Source organism: Eublepharis macularius, chromosome 4, assembly GCF_028583425.1.
Source record: "Eublepharis macularius isolate TG4126 chromosome 4, MPM_Emac_v1.0, whole genome shotgun sequence".
NCBI lineage: Eukaryota > Metazoa > Chordata > Lepidosauria > Squamata > Eublepharidae > Eublepharis > Eublepharis macularius.
In genome coordinates, this window is record NC_072793.1 from 148,005,001 (window position 1) to 148,021,342 (window position 16,342).

The 16,342-nt window shown below is 41.2% G+C and overlaps 1 protein-coding gene across 6 annotated transcripts in view; it reads left to right on the forward strand.

Moving 5' to 3' along the window:
- The window catches only part of CADPS (calcium dependent secretion activator), a 504,169-nt gene that overhangs the window by 347,699 nt on the left and 140,128 nt on the right, over positions 1–16,342 (forward strand). For 5 of the 6 annotated variants that reach the window (XM_054976241.1, XM_054976242.1, XM_054976244.1 and 2 more), the window contains exons 14-16: positions 7,936–8,037; positions 11,122–11,185; positions 13,639–13,762. In XM_054976241.1, the coding sequence (XP_054832216.1) occupies positions 7,936–8,037; positions 11,122–11,185; positions 13,639–13,762 (290 nt within the window). Of the gene's footprint in view, positions 1–7,935; positions 8,038–11,121; positions 11,186–13,638; positions 13,763–16,068; positions 16,138–16,342 lie in introns of all 6 variants that reach the window. The other variant, XM_054976243.1, reaches the window with a different exon arrangement.

Here is a 16,342-nt window from a genome sequence, read left to right on the forward strand (position 1 = left end):
AAAAGGAATGAAAAGAAATAATCTATGAAGAACTTAATGTCTTTGTTTTAAATTGATGAATTTTTAGCCATATTTAATATCAAATGCTAATATATATTATTTTTTGTGGTTTCTACATCTTTAGGTCAGTGAAATATTGATTGTACAGATTGTAATTTCTTTGCTCTTAGAAGCATTTTGATTCTTTAAAAGCAAAAAATATGGCTTATCAATTAACCCCTGACAGGAGGTTCATTAGAAGCTTTGTAATTCGTTGCCAAGTCTTTTGTATAGCCAAACTAGCCTAGTGCTAAGGATTTACAAAGCTTAATCCAAACACTGGAGGAGGCCTTTAAGTAAGAACATTTGCTCAATTTTAAGACCTCTTACATTATTCTTTAAAAATACACTGACTTTGTAGATACAAACTGCAAGGTGATATACAAATCCATATATTTATGACAAGGTAATACACAAATCTGTATACTTATGGGTCGTAAGGAACAGAAATTAGCACTGTTAACTGTCTGATTTATTGACTCCTTTTCTACACTGAGTTGTTTGTTGCCTTCTTTATGCATTATATAACAGAATGAAATTTATGACAGGCAAATAGAGACGGGAGCTTGCTTTTCTTTCTCACTGACATCATGGCAGTGTAAATCAGCAGCTGGTTACTATAATATACTATAATATGTACTAACACATGTACATGGATGCAAAGTGACACTTTCAGACATGCTTAGCTCCTCCTTATATCATTCAATTCATTTAGCTAAGATGTTTATATTTCACTTTTCAGCTCTTTACGATAGCACCCAAAACGATTTCAACGAGGAAAAAAATCTGCACTGAATTAACAGATAAAGAACAGAAGGGTTCACCTCTTGTGCTTTGTATACCCTAACAACTTTTTTCTTAATCCTGTGTATAAAGCAATAAATGTGTATTTCTAAGAGTTTTTAATAAAGCTTCCTGGATAGAATGCTTTTAGAATTTGACTATTATAAAATCAGTTTTCTGAACAGTGTAAATGATATCCAGTTATATTCAAGGAGTTGGACAGAGTTTCCACAGTGAACCAAAATGGAACTTAAACCTAAAATCTCTCAGTTGCTTAGAAACAACAGCTACCAGACTCACCTGGGTGCCTGGGTTGCAGGCGATGCGGGGGAGGTGAGCGGGGAGGTAGCATGGTGGCTGCCATGTTGTGGAGGGGCGGGGAATGACTGGGGGCCAGGGGAACACGCCCAGGCACATCCCGTGCAGGCCCCTGGTCTGGGGAAGCAGCCCCCTGCCCCGCAGCACTTGGCCATTGGTGGCATGGAGATGGACATGCTTGAGCCAAGCTGTGGTGGTCAGCAGGCTGCGCCAGAGGCAAACAGGCCCTACTGCGAGCAAGCAAGAGAACAGGCTTCAGCTGCGGTGACTGCAGCAGGCAAATGAGCGAGCCTTGGCCGCAGTGGCAGCTTTGGGTGCAGCTGGCCTGGAAGCAAGTGTGCTGCTCAGAACTAAGATTTTTAAAAAATCTTAATTCGTGAGGCACTCGGGAGGAGTGATATATTGAAGAAGCTAGAGAATTCCCCAGTGAGTCATTTAAAAACAGGAGGTAGTAAGTTCCCAATTGCTTGAAGGAAAAAAAATGTCCTGCCCCTTTAATAATAGCTGAGTGGATATGATTTACCAGGTAATCTTCATGAAAAGTTTTGTGTGCCCATTTCAACATATTAAGCAGCCTTTAAAGGAAGACATCTTTCTCCAGGCTTGGCAACCAGAAGAGCATGAGCAGTAGGAGAGATTGGTAGGCAGGGTTTAGGACTGTTCAGCTTTCTGGCGCTCAAGTAGAAGCTTGTCCTCCAAGAGCAACAAGGCCTCAGTGTGGAAGATTCTTGAACTGAAGCTGGAAGGTTCTTTTTGTTTCCTTGGCACTCTAGTTTCTGCTATTGTAACATCTAAACAGGATAAGGTCTTTTCCTGCTAGGTTAGTGGGGCTTCTTTTAAAAAAGATAAAGCCCTAAGGAGTAGGCGTAAGGGATTGTATATTAAACAAGGAAGGAAAGCTGTGAGAAAAGTCCAAAAGTAGGGCAAGAGACTTATCCGGGAGAGGGGGGACAATAGCAGCATGCCACCAACCCACTGAGCTGCAGCAGGAAAGGCCCATTGGTGGTAGGGGATCCCCTGCCACCAGTGAGAACTTGATAAGCCAAATGGAAAGGGAGCTATGTTTGAAAGCTGGCGTAAGATGGTGCTTATCTGTATTAAGATGATTTTTTAAAAAATTTGCCCAAGGCCTCAATGGGTGGCTGGGTTTAAAGTTGAGGTTTCATTTCTTCTGCTATCAAAGAAGAGATGGAGCCTCTAAAATAGAATAATTGTGTATTGTTTGTTTGGTGATGGGGCTACTTTGAAGATGCATGACTAGAGGCTAAATTTTTCATTATATGCAATATAAACGAAGGAATGTGTGTAAAAACCTCACTCCCATTTCTAATTGAGCTCCTTTTCCAGCCTATTTTACAGAGTTACGTTGCAAGCAAACACTGTGGTATTATTCTTTATGAAATATATGTCAACCTGTTCAAAACCAATTCAAAATGTCTGAACTGATTGCCTGCGTAACATTCAATCATTTCTTGACGTTGGGGGGTGGGTGGCCTTTATGGCTATGAGTAGCTCTTCTCTTGTTACAATGGCTTCTAATATACTTAAATGTTTATAAAATATGAATGTTCGGGCATACCTGGGTATGTACGAGATTGAGCCATCTCCCAGATCTTTTTGGGTTTGCCATTGGTTTTACCAACTCAATCAACACAACTACAATTTGTAGAGATTAGGTAGGGATTAGAGATGGGCACAAACCAGGAAAATACTGAACCATGCAGTTTGTGGTTCGTCTCGTTTCATGAACCATGAACCACAAAGTTTCACGAACTTACCCCAGCTCGCGAACTGGTTCATTTGGTTCATGAAAACAGCACTTCCAGGGCAGCAGAAGGTCTGCAGAAAGCCCTTCCCCGATTGCCTAGGAAGCTGATTGATCAGTGCCAGGCTGTCTGCAGTGACGAACTGAAAAATGAACCAAACAAACCAGCCTAAAGTTTGTGACAGTTCATCAGAAATGGGCTCTGATGAACCACTGGTTCACTAACCACGAACTGGCCCAGTTCGTGATAAACTTTGGTTCATATTGTGGTTCTTACCCATCTCTAGTAGGGATATCAATACTGCATTGTTTATTCAGGTAATAAGTGCATCAAATTCAATATTACCAAAAGTCATTAGCACTGTTCACAAGTTACAGTGAACAAGCATGCAATCTGTAAAAAGTGTACACTTGTTTGTTCTTCACATGTGTTTTGAATAATTCTCATGTTACAGTCAGCACATTTACAGTTGAACATGTGATGCCAACCCCATATTTATCAAGGTGCCCTTGGTTTCATTTCTAAAGTGAAGGTGCACATGTACAGACAGGATGTATGTGTGTTCTTGTAACAAGTAAGCAGGGCTAGAGTCAAAAACTTTGTTCTTCCTGTAGTGCTCAAGAAATGCTATTATTTTGCTACATTAGCAAGAATCATAAATACATCCATAGAGGAAATAGTCATTTGTAGAAATCTCATCATTCTTCAGATAATTTTTCACTTTTGGGGTTTTCTGAACATTTTTCTCATCGCTTTTGGCCCCATACTGCTTGAATTTATCCCCTGATTTCCATACCCAATTTTTAATCGTTAATTTTTATTGTGATTTCTCTCCCACCCCACACCCTGTATTTTTCTGGAGATGCTGAGATCACTTTGGCCCCAATCATTTTTTGGAAGTGGATTTTGAAAAGATTTTCGCCTCATGTTTGCCTCATGCAGTTTTTTTTTGTTCCACTCACTCCCAATCCATTTTTCAATTATTAGATATTTGTCATTGTCAAACCACTCCTCCCCCCACCTTCCTTGCCCCTCCTGGTTTTGTTTTCTATCTTTTTTTAATCATAATTTTCATATTAATACATTGACCTACCATTGTACTAATAGATGCAGCAGATTCTCTGAACTCTCAGCTTTAATTTCTTTTTTAAAAGTAAGTCTCTAGTTCCTTCCATTGCAGATCTCTCTCTCTCTCTCTCTCTACCTCATACTGCTTCTTAATATTAGTTTTAAGCAGACTACTAAAATATAAAAAGCTATACTACATTTAACTGGCCGCAAAAATTAATCCTGAGCGCATAAAATTTTGGGACTGAAAGAATGGTAGGTCTACTATTATCTGCTGATAAATAATGTAATGTCTCCATGTCATCTATTTTATGGAGCAAAGGAAGATTTAACAGATTCCTAACCTCAGAAAAATGACTTTATTCAAAATTCACATGATATAGAGTGTTCACCGTGACCTGAATAGCCCGGGTGAGACTGATCTCATCCAATCTCAGAAGCTAAGCACAGTCAGCCCTTGTTAGTAATTGGGTGGGAGACCTCCAGCGAAGACCAGGGTTGCAGAGGCAGGCAATGGTAAACCACCTCTGTTAGTCTCTTGCCATGAAAACCCCACCAGGGGTCGCCATAAGTCAGCTATGACTTGAGGGCACTCTCCACTACCATAGAGTGTCCACACTACCTACAACACAGTCACATACTCTATCGGAGTATGGTACCCTACAGTACCTCCCTTGCAAAACTCTAGATGGTAAGACATTTAGGCACACCAACATAAAGGTATGCCTGTATCGAGGAACAGTCAAATATAAGCAAGCTGGCTAGATGGAAATATACCAATGAACTGATTAGAACATTGCAGAGATATGCCTTTTTCCTTACATGTCCACAAGGTAAGGGGCTAAAGACTTACTTTTTCAAAAATGAAGGCTAGGAATTCAGAGAATCTGCTGCATCTGTTAGCGGTAAGTTGATGTATCAATATAAAAATGACAGTTAAAACAACTGCAAAAGCCCTAGTGGCCCAGGGGAGGGAAGGGTGGCCACTTGTGGCACTGTATCAACCCAGAGACGCTCATCTCCCATCCCTGCTGGTTCTCCTGACCACAGAGGACCCCTAGGAGCCTCTAAGAACTCTGGTTGTTAGTTTGAAGCATCCTTGCTTCGGGATTCTTTTTTGAGTGTGTGTACCTCCTTAGCAAGCAACACTGGAGACAGGCTGGTAAAATATAGAAAGAATTTATTAGAAGAACATAGGAGCGTGTGCTAGGCAGAAACCACTCATAAACGCATTTAGGCAAGGCAAAAACAACAGCTTGCTAATCTGTCTGTGTTCTAACTAACTAAAATTCTACTTGCTGGCTAGCTGTCTAAACATTCTCTTAGTTGGTTCCAAGACTAGTTGTTCTTACCAAAGTCCATCCATGCCACTCACTCTAGGCATCCTGGAGATGGCATGGAGCTAGAAGCTGTCTTCTATCACAGCTGGTAATGGGTAGTGGCTACAAGGTAGCAGAGCTGGTCAAGCCTGGTCTAGTATGGTGTAGAGAGATAGAATGGTAAGCTGCCTAGAAACAGAGAGGCTTCTTCAGAGTGGTGGGGACATCAGCCCACTGAAAGAACCAATCAGAGCTCATTACTTAATTAGACATTACCTCAGTGAGAAAGTTTAGAGAGTATGGCTAGACCTGAGAACAGCGCTAGGCTCCAGGCCTCTCCAAGGTCACACTCAAAGCAAGAGAGAGCCCAGGTGCAGTTAATCAGCAGAGGCTGTGCCTATCTCAGCAAACAGGCCTGCTAAGATTTCTTACAGGCATAAAGCTTGAACCAAAGTTTTACTCTGTAAATGGTGGAATAAGGCCTGCTCTTTACAGGCACAAAAAAACCAGCACAGTTTGAAAAGCACATAGCCACTGGTGCTCTGGGCTTCATCCCAACAGAGGTCATTTTGCCCTACCAATGCCAGCCTCTGCCTCCTGGTTCTGGGTAGAGATGGGCACGAACAGCAATATGAACTAAAAAAAGCCAGGAACAGCCCAATCAGCTGTTTGCAAACAAGCTATTCATGAGGCCCCATTCTAAATGAACAGGTGGTCGTTGCAAGCCTCATTCCTTACTGTTCATTGCTGTTTGTCAAGCCAGACAGTCTGGCACCTGCAATCAATTCCCTTGGCAACTGGAGGCAGGGACTGCCTTAACTCTGTCTGAACTCCTGCTGTTGCCCTGGAAACCCCAATCTATGCCAATTTAGCTTGATAGGCAGCTCTTCCTTTCAAGTGTGGAGCTCCAAATTTGTTACAAGGAAGCAAAGAGCAGGGGGGAGGGGGGCTCCCAGCTCTGGTTTTACAGACAGTGAGGGAGAGAGTTGCTGTTGGCATTTTGAGAGAGAGACAGGGAGAGTGCATTGGAGCTTGAATGTGTGTGGTGGGATAGGGATCTACCTCTTCAAGTTCCAGGGCTGCTGCCAGGCTCTGGGCCAAGCTATTATTTATTACTGGTACCTTTTCTGCTGCTTGTTCAGGTAAGGTTTCTGGAGTGGTGCGATAGGGATCTACCCCTTCAAGTTCCAGGGCTGCTGCCAAGCTCTGGGGCCAAATGTACCAATTATTTATTATTGGTACATTTCCTGCCGCCTGCTCAGGTAGGGTTTCTGGGAGTGGTGTGGTAGGGATATTGATGGCTGGAGGAGGGCCTGCTGGCCCCTATGAACAATGAACATGTTTGTGAACAGGTCATGTTCGTCAATGTTTGTTGTTCATTGTTCGTGGATGGCAATGAACAACAAACATCATGTTTGATTTTCTGTTCATGCCCATGTCTAGTTCTGGGTCAGCCCAGGTGGGGCTTTTTGGTTTGGACCTCAGGCTGAGTGGGTGGGGGGGCTTAGGTATTGATGGTGGAGCTGCTCCCCTTTTAGGTTTCCACATGCAAAGACTTCCCATGTGTTCATTTTCTTTTCTTTTTTCAGCCCTTGTATCAATATAATGATATAGGTAAAAGTAAAGGTAGTCCCCAATGCAAGCACCAAGTCATTACTGACCCATACACAAAAAATAAAAGCGGGAGGTCCGGTGACACCACTGATGATGCCACCAATGACAACAGCACTTGAAAATTCTAATTATTTCAGGCACATGCAGAACAAACTGAACTGACCCCACAACTGTAAAAATGCTGAGGGAGCAGACAGAAGAACTGTACCCAAACCAATTCCAGTGTGTGGGGTCACCTTTGGAGTCCCTTCTAGCTCTGTTTCTATGACTGACAGCTAAGAAAATCAGAAATAAGTCAAGCATGTGGGAAAGCACATCGTGTCATCTCTTACTCATGGTCCTAGTAGATGGTTTTGCTATTGGTTTTATTAACCCAGTCCATCAATTACGTCAGTTTATGCTTAACTTCTTTTCAGATGAGGTAGGGAGTCATATTGATGATCTATTATAATGTGCTATAAACTGCCTCAGATATTTCTGTAAATTAAAACTGGAGCACGTACATTTATTTAACAAATAAGGTAATATGTATGTAAATAAAATCCTGAGAGGCATCCAAATTCTTTGGGAACTCTGACATTCATATAGAAAATATTACCAGTTTTGCAGGTTCATTTAACACTCAACTTACACAGTGGCTACCCAGTTGCCTCGGCACAGTAACTTCTGTGTAAAGTTAGAGACTGCAGTGCAGACGCAAAATTGCATCCAAGCAGGATTGCCAGATATATATGGCAGTGTCTGGAGAGTGTATATAGCTTTGAATGGAATGGGAAAAACCTTACTCAGAGAGAGATTTTTGTGAATAACGAAGGCTCACAGAACTTTGATCTGAAGCTCATAAATTTATCTAATCAGAGTTTTGAAGTATGCAGGATTTAAATACTATTATTCATTTGTATTAATTTTCATTGTAAATCGGATGACAAATGGTGCATTCGCTTTTTAAATTGTCCAGCTTACAGTGTAGATGGTTTGTAAAGGTCATGGGGTAAAATATGAATTATTGATAGCCTTTCTCATTTCAGGCCTGACGGAATAGGAACTGTAACAGTAGAAGAGAAAGAACGGTTTGAAGAAATCAAAGAGAGGTTGCGATTATTATTGGAAAATCAGATCACACATTTTAGGTAATGATGTGTGTTTTATTATCCAAACAGAACCTGTATATTGTATTTTAATTACTGCAGTTGTTAATACTAAAATTAATAACAGGAACATTTGCAGAAAGTTTAATACAGTATTTATGCATCTGACGAAGAGAACTGTGGTTCTCGAAAGCTTATGCTACAGTAAAGTTGGTTAGTCTTAAAGGTGCTACTGGACTCTTTACTATTTACTATTTACTCTTTACTATTTTGCTACAACAGAGTAATATGGATAACTCCTCTGGATCTATAATACAGTATTTAAGCATTTAGATAATGTTAGAAATCTTAATAGCTTATTAGTTAACTAGACAGTTCAAACAGAACTGATTGTTGGTTTCTTTAGAATAAAGGTTGCATTGTTATACCACTGTTGTCCAGTTGTGGTGAAAATTCAGTATTAAGAAAAGTCAGGGTTAAGAAAATGCAGTCAGAATTTGGGGGTATGAGGAGCTTGCTTTGTATTAAGGATTAATGTTCTTTCCCATTTCAAAACCAAAACAGCAGTTTTTGTATCTATTTGTTTCTGAACAACTGTTTTCATTATTCATTTTGAATCATGCGGAAGGGGCATAAAGTGCAACCTGCAATGTAGCCTATTAGTGATATAATCAAATGTTTTTTTTAAACTTTTTAGCTTTTCTTTACCTATCTGCTGATTGCCTGCTTCTAATAATAACAACAACAACAACAACATTCAATTTATATACTGCCCTTCAGGACAACTTAATGCCAACTCAGAGTGGTTTAAAAAGTATGTTGTTATTATCCCCACAACAAAATACCCTGTGAGGTGGGTGAGGCTGAGAGAGCTCCTAGAAGCTGTGACTGACCCAAGGTCACCCAGCTGGCTTCAAGTGGAGGTGTGGGGAATCAAACATGGTTCTCCAGATTAGAGTCCTGTGCTCTTAACCACTACACCAAACTGGCTCTTTTCTCTCTTTCCTCTTTCTGTTCTTTCTAGTATCAGAAAAGGGATTTGCTTTGAAGCAGCCATATAGTTACTAGAATAGTGAATGAGTGTTAAGTTTGGCCCATAACAAACTAGATTTTTAGATGGCTAGCAATCATCCTCTAGTAGAGTTTGGCAAAATTGACAGCTGCCCACACACCAGCTTTCTCTGTGGTAGCCCCCACCTTATGGAATGGCGTGCCAGAGGTGGTCAGGAAAGCCCCTAATCTGTCTTTCTGCAAACTATGCAAAACTTAATTATTCAGGAGGGCTTTCTTCCCAGATTACAGGACTATGTCATAAGAAATAGCTTGGAGAGATGCCTTGGTAAGGACGAGGACTGAACACTTTTCTATTGGGTACTGTCTGCTGATGTAGATATGTGCCTACTAGTGAGTTTCCACACTATTAAAAGTACTATGGAAATTAGTTATGCTTTGTTTCAGATAGATTTCATCTCTGTGCTTGGCTTTATGCTTGTTTAAAATATGTTTTGCTACCATTCCCTATTGTATCTGTTTCCCTGAATGTCCTAACTGTTCTTCACTATTATACTTTGTTCAGTGAATGCCCTAGCTGTCAATTCGATTGCATTGTTACTTGCAATGTTGTAATCCGCCTTGGATATGAGAGCCAAACTACAAATGACGAATTACACAGGGACTGCACGTGAAGGGAGTCGCAATGTTAGTCAGGAAGCTGAGTTTTAAGAGAGATCAGAAGGCATTGTCAATTTCCCCTCTCTACTTCTCCTCAGATGGTTTGTTAATTTCCTCTTCACCTCCTAGAATGGGAGTTGAAACTGACAGAGCCTTCCAGAGGCAAAGAGGAAATTAACAAACCCTCTGAGGAGTGATCTCCCCCATTCTGTAGAGAGGTGAAATTGACAAAGCCTTCCGATCTCTTTTAAAACTCAGCTTCCCGGCTAACATTGCGACTCCCTTCACATGCAGTCCTCATGTAATTCGTCATTTGTAGCTTGTCTAGCATCTAGTATCATGTCTGACATCATTCCAAAGTAGGGTTGCCAGGTCCTCTAACCCTCCCAGTGGGAGGGGGGACCTGGCACTCATTTTACTCTTCTTCCCCACTTACGTGATGCCATTACTTCCCAGAAGTGACATCATCACATAGTCCAGGAGCATGCACACCAGGCCAATTTAGGCCCAAATGGGCCTTGTTTGGGGCCCAAATCGGCCCACTGTGAAGTGCGGGAGCATTGTTACACTGTCCCAGGAGTGCACCTGGGAGGCCTGTTCCTCCCTGCTGCTGGCCAGGTGAATGGTGCCCGGGAGGCAGAGGGTAGAAGTGATGTATCCCCGACCCCAACCAGGCAAATGACAACCTTATTCCAAAGCTAAGATGGTCTGACATGATTCCAATACTAAAATGATTCCATATATGACTGAAAATGAATTTGTATATATACATTTCCAGAATATTCTGGGAAATGGATCCATTATGTGTGGCCTTGTGCAGTACAAAGTGTAATATGATGAACAAGAAAACCAAATACATGGTGTGATGCTGTATCTTTTAAATCTTACACCAAGATTTCAAGAGCAAGATTCAGGTCTTTAAAGATCAAATAGATTTCTAGGGTGTAAGCTTTTGAGAGTCAAAGCTCCCTTTGTCAGATACCTAGACCCGAATCTTGGTCTTCTACTGCAGACCACTTGAAACCAAGATTTCAATTGCTCTGAGACTTTCCAGCCTTATCTTGCAGACATTTACTAACGGTTGTATGTTCTCCATGTTAGGGTCTGAAATAAAAGAAGTGATAAGAAAGTCCAGGCTGGTCCAGGTGGTTCAATTGCATCAGATCTCAGAAACTAAGTAGGCTCAGCCCTGGTTTGTACTTGGATGGCAGACCACCAAGGCCATCCAGGGTTGTTATGTAGAGGCAAGCAATGTCAAAACACCTCTGGCATCATTTGCCTTGAAAACCCCAGCAGAGGTTGCCATAAGTTGGTTTCTACTTGCTGGCCTACGTACGCACATAAGAAAGGGGCACATCTTTCCACATAACTAGGAATATGTCTTTTTAGTCTGTCAGTGTAAAGTAGTTAATTTGCACATGTGGAAAATATTTAAAAGCTATGTGTTTACCCTAGGTATTGCTTCCCATTTGGCCGACCGGAAGGTGCATTAAAAGCTACACTATCACTCCTGGAAAGGGTAAGTATCAGGTTGCTGAAAGGCTGGGGAAGAAATTCGATTATCATATTTGCTTCTTTTAATTCAGCAGACCATATGTTATTTTGAATTATATCTTTTAGGTCAGAATGAAACACATTTTCCTCAGCATTATAATGGCAATGAGTGACTCAAGGCAAAGAGTTGCCCTTTCTCTTGCAGAACTTCTTTCTGTAATGCTCTTGCAATCTGCTTAGGGCAAATTTCATGGGTTGTTCTGTCTTTTAGTCAGTGATACATTTCTATAGTTTTCAGAATTTTAACTGAACAGCATCGTTGGTTGCTGATGTTTCAGGTACATAGATCGATTAATGTTTTCATTATGCTATCACCATAGCATAATGAATTTGGGTTCTAATTAGAAGTCTGTGCACTATGAAACCCTGACTGTGGCCATTTCCTCACTTCCTTAAAATAGCGGCACGCTCCTGGATCGCTGGTGGCTTCTTCGCACGATATGCGCTGAAAAAACGCCCCGCAGCCATTTTTTAAAAAAACATTGTGCGAAGAAGCCACCAGCATTCCAGGAGCATGCCGTTATTTTAAGGAGGTGAGGAAACAGCCTATATGAAACAGCAGTACATTATACTGTGCTGCGAAGGAAATATTCTCTCTCAATCTCTAATGGAACTGAAAGTTTTTGGGGACATTGACCGGTTTTCCCCCCTTATATTAATACCTAATGAATTGGAGAGCAGCTTTCTGCTCTTCTTTTGGAAAATATAAGGATCATCCAAACAACAGAGTCCTAGGCTATGACAATTTAAAACCTATCCCATTTACTGTGGCATGAGCTTCTATAGCAAGGGTCACACAGTATCCACCAACACCTTTCCTAGTACTTATCAAATGTTTTTAGAAGTGAGCAAGGCAAGATATGCTTTTGCCCAGCAGAGCTTCTGATTGGTCATTGGAGATCTAATTGGCTTGTGCAGATTTTTAAAAAAAATTGCTTTGGCAGCAGCTGCCACCACTGCACAAGGATCTTCACTGGGTCACTGAAGGTAAGCTGTATGTATGCAGAAAAAATGAAACATGTTCATTTTGAAAGGTATCCTGTTAAACAGAGCTTCTGCCTGAAATGTTGAACATTTAAATTGTTGAAATTGTTGCGTTCTGCAGCACCTCACTCCTCAACAATTTGTGGTTGTCTCCACAATTTTGTGGTTGTGCCCACCATCCTGTGTCAGAGTTGCAAAGGTACCCAGAAGCTCAAACAGTTTGGGAATCCCGGTTCTATAGGCAACAATCTGCAGCGTCAAATGTACTGGCCCATCTTACACAGTCAGCCAGACCTACCTCACAGAGTTGTTGTGAGAATAAAATGGAGAAGAGGAAAATTATGTAAGCCACTTTGGATCCCTGTTGGGGGGATAGGCGGGAAATAAATGAAGTAAATAAACTGAAACATAGTGTGTGAACCAGGGCCGGCGTGCCCATGGAGGCCAGGTAGGCGGTGGCCTCAGGCACGCGGACATTGGAGGGGCGCCGGAGGGGGTGTTGGGGGCAGAGGCACGCGCAGCAAAGCTGGCATGACTGCTGCAGCCAGCCAGCCAGCTCCGTGCTGCCGCCGCCACCGCCACCACACACCCCAGCCGGGCACAGCCTCCGGGCACCGCCCCAGCAGCGGCTCGCGGCTTGTGCGCCCACCTGGTGTGCGTGGCGGTGGTGGCACGGAGCTGGCTGGCTGGCTGCAGCAGCAGCTGCAGCCAGCCACGCCAGCTCCGCTGCATGCTCCTCCACCCCAGCAGCAGCTTGAAGCTTCTGTGCTCGGGGCTCCACGAGCTGCCCAGCCCCCCTGCGGCGCGTGATGACATCTGTGATGATGTCATCACGCAGAGCGCGCGCATGTCGCCTTGGGCGCCAGAACCTCTGGCACCGGCCCTGAGTGTGTCAAGCAGTGCATGCCTAATAGTGCTCCCAAAATCCACTTACAAGAATTCAGGAAGCCCTTTTGGACATGAGCAGTTTGCTGCCCTGGGTTTTAATTAATTTAAATTAAACTGGTTTTAAATGAAATAGAGTTTAAATGCACTAACACAGTTACACTTATGAAATTTGTTCTTCCTTATAGTCACGATCTAAGTAGATTGATTAACCACTCTGGCTATGACTCCCCTGAATTGTAGAAATATCCAGGAATCTGTGTTTATGTCTCTCATCCTAGTATCTGAACATTCTAAAATGGTTACCTGATGCATATCTTTAGCTACTTTCTGGCTACTCACTCATACAGAGTTTCAAAATGCAAGTAGGAATGTATAATTTTGGATGTGGCCCTTGGAATCAAGCCCTTTAGTTTCAGATGAGCAATGAATAAGTCTGTTTCTGTCTATTCTAGCCAATAGAGGGATGCAAAGGGCATTGTGAGGGTAAGGGAAATTTTAAAAAAATTAATCAAGATGACACAACAAATCAGTGTTTCTTGTATAAAGGTTTTGATGAAAGACATAGTTACTCCAGTCCCTCAAGAGGAGGTAAAAGCCGTCATCCGTAAATGCTTAGAACAAGCTGCATTGACAAACTATACTCGACTATCAGAGTATGCCAAAATTGAAGGTAAGATTATTTTATTTTTAAAATTAACCTTGGTATAATCGTTCAGTGACAGGAACAGGATGTGCCTTTTAAAAATCAGCCAATATCATAGCTTTTTTTTCACTACAGGATAAATAAGTGAAATAAGTAAAGACATCTATTGGTTGAAATATTTCCCTTTTTTAAGAAGATGAAATGAATTTGGAGAGTAATTATATTTGGCCAAGGGTGAAACATCCATATATGTCAGCATTTTAGAAAGCAAGAAATTGAGATCAACATAGTCATTTTTTGTAGCTGAAATGGGAAATGCAAGCTGTTTGTAACAATGAAGTCCCAGGAACAATAGAAATATCAGAAATTAAAAGTGTTTTGATTATACTCATTCATTTGTAAGTCAATTTAAAATGTATTCCTGGGTAATGTTTTTCTGTCTTCCCTTTATGCGTAGCAGATCTTGTCAAATCAGTTGGCCCTGCACTTGCATCAGATTTCATTCGTGTCACTCTAAATTCACTACAGCTGATATTATTGACCTTTTGCATTATGGAGGAATAACAGTTAGTGACCAGAGACACATGTAGCCATCAAAAAGACATTTTAAAACTTGCTTGAAGATATGCTTTCAGCAGGAGACATACATACAGATAGATCTTAATCAGTTTTTATTGTTACCTTGTTGGCTGCTCTACAGTAATTTGAAACTTGATAAATGTCTTACTGTGAGATGTAGAAATGGAATTGTGCACTGTGTGTTTCGATTTTTTTTGGTCATGCAGCAGTGACGCTTTACTAAAGCTATATTCTCATTCACTTAAAATAATACTGTAGAAAACAATATCACCATTCAATTTCTTTTCTCCCTAGTCCTTGCTTATCAGAAGGACTGCATTATTGTGATATGTCACATATTTCCAGGGTCTGTACATTATACACCTCCTCTGTTTTTCAATGTTCCCCCCCACCCCCGTTGACAATGCAAATTGTGTACCAGTGGTAATGAATTCATTGTTATGCATCCAGTGAAAAACGCTTAAGAATTGGGCACTAAAAGGATGTTTATCAACTCTTGACTTGGTAATGAGCAATGAAAATAGAGAAAGAACGCAGGTCTCTTGAGCGCTGTGCTATCAAGCATTTTATCAAAGTACTCTACTTCACAGAATGGTTTTAATTGGTGAACTCTGTTAAAAATTTCTGTGTTTAAATATGCCTCATGAGGACATGGGAGAACTCCAGTTCAAAGGCAGCGATGGGTTGTTGCCAGGTCCCCCACCCCCTTGTGAATGGACACTGGGTTCCCTAGGTCTCTGTATAACACTCACTAACTCTGTCGGTAAGCTCTGCTCTCTTCTTTCAGATATATCTATGCAAAAACAAACTTTATGATCTGTAAGTAAAAATGCATTCATTTCCCAAAATGTAGAACAGTTAGTCTGTACTTTCCTTTTGTGCCTCAATTCTTCTTGATTGTGTTAATTATCTGCCCTCTTTTTGGCACTGTGACTTTTAGGTCTGGGAATACTTTGAAGCAACAAACCTTTGTTCAGTTTCCTTTTTTTTATTCCAGCTATTGTTTTCAGAGAAGTACTTCATCCCACACTACCTGCTCTCTTCTGCTTCTCTCCTTCCTTGTTCGTGGTTGGTGCAGCCACTTTTCTATGCTGCCTCTATAAAAAGTGGTTGCGTCAGTTTCAAAGCATGCTGGGATTGTTAATTCAAACAACCCAACATCCGCAAGCTGCATGCCTCAGGTTTTCTTTCATGAGCATAGTCCGCTCATTAAGAGTTCCTATTTTTTATTTTTAAAAAATGACTATTGTCTGATCTATCTCTCCAGAGGAGGAGTCTATAATTTGGAAATAAAATGCCTCCTTCAGTCTTCTGAATAGCTTGAGCACATGAAAATTAAGTTAAATAATTAGCAGCGAGGCTGCTTGAGGCTATGTTTATGAAGAAATACCTGTGAAAGCCTTAGATACTGAAGGCTAAAATCCTTAGTATCTCGGAGCCTTAAATCAATAGAATTCTATTTCCTTCTATTCATGACGTTCTGACCATTATATTCCTGCAAACAATTCAGAACAGACCTTTAGAATCATGGTCACAACCTCTTTTGTGACTCATGAGCTGATGAGCATGCTGAATGGTTAATCCAGTAAACCTCCAATTTTAAATCTCCTTTTTTATTTTTATCCTGTGTGTATCCCAAAATACTCTACAGCTACTTTTCTTTTAAGCTAATGTAAAGTTTTCCTCTGACCTATGACCTATAACCTCTTTACCTCTGACCTAAGCCTCTTGCATGCCCAAATCCTCTTTTATAGGGAAAAAGAGAGAAATGTATGAGCATCCTGTCTTCTGCTTGGCCTCTCAAGTGATGGATTTAACCATTCGTGAGTACCTTCCACCCTGCTCTCCATGCTGTTTTCACTCTTTTTCTGTTTTCATTACTTCAGTACAATCCAGAGCCAAACCAACTCACTTTCCTTGCTTCGAGTCTTTTAGCATTGGCTTGTCTGTTGCTTCTGTCTGTGAAAGTCCCAGTGTAAGAAGTCCAGTCACTTTTTATCAGCCTAAAAACCAGGTTAGAAAAATTAA